General features: G+C 40.6%; 1 protein-coding gene across 1 annotated transcript in view; it reads right to left on the bottom strand.

The window, feature by feature from the left end:
* LOC126336635 (N6-adenosine-methyltransferase non-catalytic subunit) overlaps positions 1 to 8,677 on the bottom strand; it is a 57,119-nt gene extending 48,442 nt beyond the window's left edge. Inside the window, exons 1-3 of the mRNA XM_050000529.1 lie at positions 8,429 to 8,677; positions 7,843 to 8,019; positions 485 to 628 (exon numbers count right to left, since the gene is read on the bottom strand). Of these exons, the coding sequence (XP_049856486.1) occupies positions 485 to 628; positions 7,843 to 8,019; positions 8,429 to 8,494 (387 nt within the window). The 5' untranslated portion in view covers positions 8,495 to 8,677. The remainder of the gene's footprint in view (positions 1 to 484; positions 629 to 7,842; positions 8,020 to 8,428) is intronic.
* Positions 8,678 to 9,144: the final 467 nt, after the last annotated feature.

The raw sequence follows: 9,144 nt of genomic DNA on the forward strand, positions 1-9,144 counted from the left end.
GAACTCTACCATACATACTACATCCAGTAGGTGAACATCATTATTTATAATATCATCTGCTTTCAGCTTTGTTTATTCGGCTTTCACTTGATGTGGCATTTTGGTACAGTACTAACATGTGCGTATGAAGTGAGATGTGGTGGGAGGGGTGGGGAGGGGGAGGAGGAGAGAAGAGTAAGCCCCTTTTCCACATAATCAGCTACCCTTCCACAGAAATCGAACTGTTGATCTTTTCTGAGCATATTTAATAACAAACATGTTGTCAACCTCAGCTGCTTTCTGTTTCCCAACCCCCATGGTTCCCCTAGATCCAGCTGCCAGTATAGAAGCCATCTGGCATCTGCTGCCCCTTTGTAGCACAGGTCCTGGGTATGGTTTGGCTACAAATCCACCTCAAAGCTACGAATTCTGAAATGGTCCCATAAAAAGAAAAGTTTGCAAACCCTTGCCCAAAAAGTATCAGATGGTCAAGAATTACACTTACTTTCAATTTGATGAGCTCTCTCAGCTTGGGATATTCTTCAAACCTATCAGCCAGTCCTACATCTCTGATGAAGTTCTGTGGTCTCTGACCTGTGTCCACAAAATGCTGGCAGTAATCATTATGTGGATTAGATGACTGAGTACCCTGAAATCAAATGTTTGTGTGATACATAAAGGACATCAGAGGTTACATTTAATAATGAAGAAGCAATACAATAATCCAAGAATCATGCTGGTCATAGAGGTATTTCTATAACCTAAAAATATTCTATAATCTTCTTGTTTCAGTGTCATACAAAAGAGAAAATAATATCAGCAATGTTTGAGGCTTGGTGGACACAGTTGCAGGTCAATAAATTAATTCAACACAATAATTATAACTAAAGTTCCAGTTTCAGTATACTGTAAAAATGAACCATTGGTCAGAATGACATCACATTTGAACATAATGTTATTAAAGAAAGGGGAAAAGTTATGGAAAGAAAAAAATTAACAAAACTTTTACAACTAGATGGTGCTGTAGCCACCAGAATATGTAAAAGGAAAGATGTGGGGTACATGGCCGTTTCTCATTGTAAGAGGACTACCTGTGACACTGATTTCAAGTTCTGCAGCATGCTGTATCTGATTTTGTCACTGGCAGTGGAAGTAATCATAACAAAATCATCTGCCATTGTCTAGCCAATGTCTCCAGACTTTGTTTGGAGAAACCCCTGCTTCAGCACTGCTGCTATAGATAACTGACTCCATTTACCAGACATCCTCCTGAGGGCTTCCTATAGTTTCATAGAACAAGCAGAGTGGTTTAGAGAGCCTGGGAACACTTGCCATGACATTGTCTTGCTCTCCTTGATTATTTGCCAATCCTTCACTCGCTTTATTTGAAAGGCTGCAAGGTTGGCCACCATTGGGGGCCACTTACACCACTGCAGAGCAGCACTCATCAGTCCACAAAAAGGTACAGATTGCCTCCGAAGGTAACCTGAGGACTTTGGGATGAATAAATCAGCAACATGACGGATCACTTATGTGATATGTTCCACCCATTCCTGAACACTGCCTCAGAGTTTAAACACAGCGAGCTGCCCAAACAGTGCTCATTTGCTCTGCTGACCATCCATTTGGATTTCTTCCTTTCAGGGAGTGCTGCATCCAGTAGGTGAATCCTGAGAGGAAAGTGGTCACTGGAATGAAGGTATTCAGTAACTTCCCACTAACCCAAATCTACATCTACATGGATATTCTGCAAATCACACTTAAGTGCCTGGCAGAGGGTTCATCGAACCACCTGTGATGGCTGGGAAGCAGAGCGAGTGGTTGATGGCTGAGGACGACGCACAAGCAGTGTAGAAATGAGAAGGATTGCCTGTGTTTAGGATGCACAGCTTATGCGAAATCATGAGGCTCTCTAAAACTCAACCCCTAGGGCAAGTAATGTGGAAGCCACATAATACATTATGGGCACTGAAGTCTACCAGTAGGAGAAATGAATGGGGGTGTTGTTCTACTAGACCCTTGACAGCCTTACAGTTTATTGCTGCCTGTGGTGGTAAACACGGAGGGCAGACAGTAATCCAGTGAATGAACTTTTAACAGTAATAGCCTGCAGGTCAGAAATCAGGGATAAAGCAGGGGAGTGGCAAGTGTTATTGATAATGACAGCAACCTTTCCTTGGCTCTTTCCCCCACTAGGTCATCCTTGTGACAGAGTGTCTAGCCCCATAGCACAGGGGCATCAACAATTTAAACGTGTTTCCTGCAAACACAAGCACAGGGGGCATTCAGTTCCTCCACATGCATCCTGCACCCACTAATGTGCCACTGCAGTATGGGAGTCATTTATCACATGGGTTGGGCTTTCACCCTGTCTCTTCACAAGGATGGGAAACCTGCAATGGATTGAGACACAGTCTTCGAGCAAGAGGTTGCTGCAGGTAGACTTCAGATTCTGTAGGCTCTGCAAACGAATCTTGAGAAGCGCCAGATAGAATGATGTTGATATGGTCTGATGGTTTATTAACTTTCTTTGCCTGTGGTTGGAGCCTCCCATTTACTTTTTTAGGCAGGGGAGGCTTTATAGCAATGACCACTGCAGTGGTAGTTGCAGTGCCACACTGTTTACCAGACTCTCGCTTTGGTGGTGCCAGGAGCTGTGCAATGTTGTCAACTGTGACTTTCTCGAAGGAGTGGGGGGGGGGGGGGGGGGGGGGGGGGGGGGGGGTTGGGGGCAAGAGTGCTTACATTAGCAATCTCCATTGTGTAGCAACATCAAATTTTGGAATAGGATTTTTGAGAACTGCAGTGACAAGAAGTTGTGAATATGGGAGGCTTCATGACTATAGATTTTTTTGACCTCACCATATGGGATATGCTTCATTGTTTTCAGCTCCTGTACCTTCCTTTCCTCAAGATAGATGCTGCAGTCCGTACTTCAGACAGTGCGAGCCCCAATGCAATTAACACCCTTCGGAGGAGATGGACAGACAACCGACTCCTTCGTAGGTGGTCCTACCATATTTGCCCCATGGTGGCTTCTCACTTACACCTGAGAGTAGTGTGCCCACAGTGCTGGAATTTAAAACAACATACTGTGTTGGGGACATAACACTGCACATTTAAGTGAAAGAAACCTGCTGTGACATATTCCGGAAGCTTCATGCTACTGAAAGCAAGGGCAAATGACAGTGAGTTGACTAGATTGCTATCCACCCTTTGCATTATGTACTGCATATCCACAATGCCTCACTCAGATTTCAGTTCCTCTTTGCAAATATCTACAAGATACCTGAATGACACACTTTTGCTATAGTTCATGGTGCTGTGCAGTTCTGTTTCAATGGCATATTCCCCACGGCATCTAGTTTCTTGGAGATTCATTGCTTGTTGCGAACTAGACGTTTCGAGCACTGGTGTACCATTGCGCAATGGCTTTGTAGATTTTAAATTGCCAACAATGCTCTTTAAGCCCTTTTGGATGCAGAAAGGTGAAACTTTCTCAAAGCTACCATCTTTACTTTTGACTGTTAAAAACACTTTCTGCCAGCAGCATGCATTATGTTACTAAAAATGGAAGCACTCTGAATAATTCCAGAATCAGGAGAACTGGCCACATGAGCTTGCTTGTTAGGGAGTGTGTTGATACTCACCAGTAGAACCACCCATTCCACTGGGTGGTGTTACGTTTAAGTTTGAGGGTCCCCATCTAGGTCCCACAAGCAGCTACAGAACTAAGAGTGTACACAGGCAGAGCCCCACTTACCTGAGTAAACCTTATACATCTGAGGTGTGGCATTTTCCACAGGGGCTGCCCACTAACGAATGCTCCACCTCAAAAACCATACATCCTGTCAGCACTTTGTTTTTATACAGACTTTGAGCATCCTTATTAACTTGGTGGCTAAGCCAAGATTACAAGTCTCTGACAAACATAATATTTCACCTCTAGGCCATACAGTGGTCACTGAAGTACACCCAGAGTTTCGATTACAGAGATTTGGCACTGGTTACCAATCCCCGGCTCAGGAAACCCATGTTCACCAAGCCCATACCCAGCAAACAAATGCTGTGCTCTCTGAGGTACTCGTCATTTAACTTGACCCAGGGGTGCATGTGACTTATCGAATGCTACAGACATGGCAAGTGCTACTGCTTGCTACAGGACAGTACTGAGTAAACATATACTTCAGACAAAATAAGAGATTTTTAAGTGCAATAAGATAGAACTAAACTTTTAGCTTAAGTTATTCATATGCTGAATGGAAAAACTGATAGAAGCCAACACTCCGAAAGACCAGCTTAGGATCTGGAGAAATGTACGAATATGCAAAGCAATACTGGCCATATGACTTTTCTTAAAAGTCAGGTTAACAAAAAGCAAAACTAAATCTATAGCATTTTTAGATTTAGAGAAAACTTGACAATGTTGACTGGAACACATGATATGAAATTCTGAAGGTAGCAGGAGTAAAATAACATTTGCTGCCTATGAAGTAGCTAAGTGCACAAAAAGTTGACTAATCTACAAACTGATTTTTTATAAAAATTTCAGATAATTTGAAAGTGAGTTCAAAATGTTACAAAGCAGCCACTGGTAATTGTGATACATCCTGTAAAGAAAGCTTACAAGTAAGCCTGCCACTGCAAGCTGTGGCTTGCTTCTCTTGGGGTTTAAATCATTCCCGGGCCAGTACTTACCTTGAGAAATGTTAATACTGTTGATTAACACACATTAAAGTACATACACAATCCTACCTTTTGAAACTAGTAGTTCCTTCCGTGGGGAGGAAAGAGGGAGATGAAAGAGAGAGAGATTGGAGAAGGTTAAAACAGGATGTTGGGCTACTCTGATGTGAGGATGAGAGGAATCTACTGGTAGTATAGTTGAGCAACCACACAAACATAACTGATGGATATTTAATTTTCTTTCAGAATATCTTATAAATTATCATCTAACTATATACACACCATAAGAATGGGTATGACCAAGTGAAACAAGAAGCACATGATTAAATGAACATAACAGATGCCAGATACAAAGGTGCTGTGTAACCAACTGTGTGTGAAGAATGAGAAAGACTGCTGAGTAAAGTGAATCTGACAAGTTCAGACTGTGATGGGCTGATAACTATAAAAGACAACACCTAGTTTTATTGTATACTTAGAACTAATTGACTGCATCTCGGATGGCTTCCAAAAAGGATTTACATCATAGAAAGCAATAAAAGAGCTCATAGATGAAGTTCTGGCAGAACTAAATGAGAAACACTGTCCTATTGGTACATTTTGTGACTTCGCTAAACCATCTGATTGTGTGTACCACTTCACAACCAAAGTGTTTTGGCATTAAGAGCATTCCTGGTGAATGGATGAAGCTTTACCTTGATAACAGAAAGTAGAGGATCACTTTGACACACTGGGCCACAGGCATGAAACTAACTTCAGATTGATGGAACACACTGTGTGATTCTACAAGGATTGACAAAGATCTTATGAAAGGCTGGAGTCTGTATTTTTCCTCTCGACTGAGAAAAGTATTGAACTTGAAATGCTAGTAGGTATATGAAGATGAAAGCAGACTGACATGTTCACACCTTATGATACGAGATCCTTGTCAAAAATAGGCATAATTTTAACAGGAGTACATTATCTCTTCCAGCCAAGGTTACAGCTATAAATAAATCTGGGCCTATGGAAGCCCAATGTATACTAAAGTGAGTTTCGCTATGGAAAAAGTTACACCAACCAAACTATTTACTTCATCAATGACAGGTGAGAGAAACACTGTCATCATGATCAAGAAATCTAAAGGGCACATCACCACCCAAGCAACAGACACAGTATAAACTAGGATGAGGATCAGAGAGCAGCTGCTGTTGTTGGTATTGTACTCTCACAGGATCAATTGAAATTACTTTGGTGGATAATATTATTAACAAAGACAAGGGTTTCACTTTAAGCAGAGCAAGGAACCCCATTTTAACCTGCATAAACACGGTGTTGTTTATGTGTTTGACATTTTTGTTAAGTGTTATTGGTTTGTTGTTTGTAGTGTGGTAAGATGTTCAATTTGTGGGTGGGGGGGGGGGGGGGGGGGGGCGGAGGAGAGCGAAGGGGGGCTGGCTGACCTAGTTTGCAGTGCCAGAATTTGTTGGCGGTAAGTAATAGGATTTTTTTTCCCCACACTATTCTTCTCAAGTTGTGATGTTTTGTGTATTTATACTTTATTGAATGTGTTTTAATCTATGTAGGGATGTTTAATTTGTGGATTTTTGAAGTTGCGGTTTTGGTTTTATTTTTCATAGTTGTAGGTGTTGGTTTCTTGGTATCAATAGTCGTGGTTGACCTATATAGGTCATCGGAAATGACTGATTCTTATTTTCGTAGTTGAAGGTGTTGGTATCATCATCTGTAGTACACCTATGTGTAATTCCAATTTTCATAGATTTAGTTGTAGGTATCGTTATTTTGGTATCGTCACCTGTGGATGACCTATATAGGTCAATTGAAATGTCCAATTCCAATTTTCGTAGTTTTAGGTGTAGGTATTGTTATTTTGGTATTGTCTCCTGTGGTTGACCTAGGGAAGTGCCAAATTCCTGCAGATTTTTGATGGTGTATCGAGATTATGTAAAAATTTTTTTTGTTCATAATTTTGTGTTTTGGGATCATGGTGTTTTTTTTTCTTTTCTTTTTTTCTATTATGTTTAGTTTGTCCTCACCTTAACACCCCCCTCCCCCCCCCCCCAGTTTCCAGCGGTTGCCCCATTAGTTCAATTGTATTTTTTGAGGGAGATGTTATTGTCTTATTTACATGTTTGTTACTGCGTAGATGTAGTGACGTCATAGGTGCCATATTGGAGATATTTAGAATAGTCATTTCCGCCATACTGATGATGTCATGGGTCAAAGAAGACGGGTGGAATCGGTCACTTCTCTAATCCCATTTATTTATTTATTTTTTACTACAAATATACTGCTCTTGCCATCATTCACCACATATATTACTCACGTATGTCCTCCATTAGGGGAAACAGTGAGAGCTTTCACCACATGCCCCCATGTCTTTTGGCTACACTGAGACTTTGCACAAGTTTAGTGAGATTCATCATCATTGCCTTATCTGAAGGTGGTGGCTATATGATGTACTTGATTATTATGTAATGTTTATTTTAGGATGAGGTGGGTAAATTGACAACAATGGAACTAATCATTATGTTGGGCAGTACCATGATCTTCAAGTCAGTTATCACATCCACTAGAACTACATCGGTTTAGTATAAAACATGATTCAAACCACTGTGCTTCTCTCCTTAATGTCTCACTACCTCCACTATATCTAAACAGGTCAACATTCAAGTGATCACCCACAAGAACTATACACTACAGTGTAAAGAAAATACACTAACAAAATATACACCTGGAACATAGAAACATAAACATCCCAAACACCACCTACATATAAAATCATTCTTCAAAGAATTATCAATGGCTCCCCTTGTTCACTAGTCCGATAGAAATGTTATCAAGTTGGGCACTGGCATACGGTATGCATCATCTTAAGTCTGATAAACTGCTTATGACTGAACCTGCCTCTAACCCATCACTGTATCTTATACTAGATCATATGCAAGCCAGAATAGTGTCTACTAATGTGTATGAAGAAAACTGATGTTCCAGAGTTCCTGCAGGTGAATACCTGTCACTCTACAAAAATTTAAGAAGTTGTGGTACACAACAAGCTCACTCAAAACAATAAAGCACAGTATGACAACCACAAAATGCGTGTTGTGTAACAAACTTGTGATCAGTATGAAATTGAAACCACATACTTGAATCCATTTTCTAGCTGGTTTTACCTACCTTCAGGAATGTTGAAGAATCAGTGTATACCAGTTCATCTGTTGTTGAGTCTTCTGTAACTACTTTTTCCTGAACGTTTTCCTCAACTTGCTTTTCCTCCTTAGGAACTTTCTTTGGTTTAGGTTCAATTGAAGTACCAAGGGCTTGTCGGAGTTCGTCTACATTCGAGACACCAAACTAAGGAGACAATAAAAACACTTTTCAAAAATGATTAGCCTCAATTTCTCAGTTACAAACTAGAAAGTATTAGCGTTCTTGAGTGTTACAAATATATTTCCCACCAGCTAGCCACGTTAAGTAACTAATTACAAGGGAAAATACAGCAGTACTCTATACACATTGAACTACGCAAATGACACCACACCGTCACACAAACCTACTTTTACAGAAGGAACACAATTGATATTTTTCTTCTTGTTACTTATCACATATACTTCAAAGAATTAAAGGCAATATCGTAAATACAGTAATTTCTCGATGTTCTTCTAGTACTATACTCGCAAGCCGAGAGATTTTGCGTTCCGCTTATAATAAAATATTCTGTTCTGTACAGCACACAATAACGTAAAATTCTCATATTACATACTGTCTGCGCCAGCAACTGTTTCCGTTTTTGGGACCGTTCTCTCCTTTCTCTCAACACATCAGTCATTTTTCTGCTTGTTGTTACTGCTGGCACTCAAATGTAAACAAAACATAGTCTACGATAATACTGTATCTAGCGTCATAGCAAAGTGTATGCAATTCACATTTAAGGATCGACTCTGGTAGCGACATGTATACAAAGATGACTTCCCGCGTTTCGTCGCTCTTGATAGTCTCTCGCGACAGTAATACGCCTGGCTGCGTTGACGTTTGGGAATCGTGCGTCATGTGACTAGCTCCTGTACATGTTTGGCTGCAACGACCGATAAACGGCTGACTCAGAACTCTAAATTTGAGTGCAATAGGATTGCATATTCGTGCACTTTCACTCATTATGATCCCGCAGTTATCTATATGGACTAAACAAATCAGGGAGTTTACTAAAATGGCTCACTGCTACTGAGGGGAAAAGTAGGGTGCGAATTTCATTTCAGATGTGCTTAAGACCTTTCATTGGACACAAAGTAACCGTGTGATAGACACTTTTGTAACACTTTGAATAAGGAGAAAAAAGGACATTCTACTAATAACTATATTTGCACATTCAAGAACCAAAAAATTTACAGCGAACACAACAGAATAATTGTTGTTGTTGTTGTTGTTGTGGTCTTCAGTCCTGAGACTGGTTTGATGCAGCTCTCCATGCTACTCTGCCCT

The sequence above is a fragment of the Schistocerca gregaria genome, chromosome 2 (genome assembly GCF_023897955.1).
Source record: "Schistocerca gregaria isolate iqSchGreg1 chromosome 2, iqSchGreg1.2, whole genome shotgun sequence".
In the NCBI taxonomy this organism is placed as follows: domain Eukaryota; kingdom Metazoa; phylum Arthropoda; class Insecta; order Orthoptera; family Acrididae; genus Schistocerca; species Schistocerca gregaria.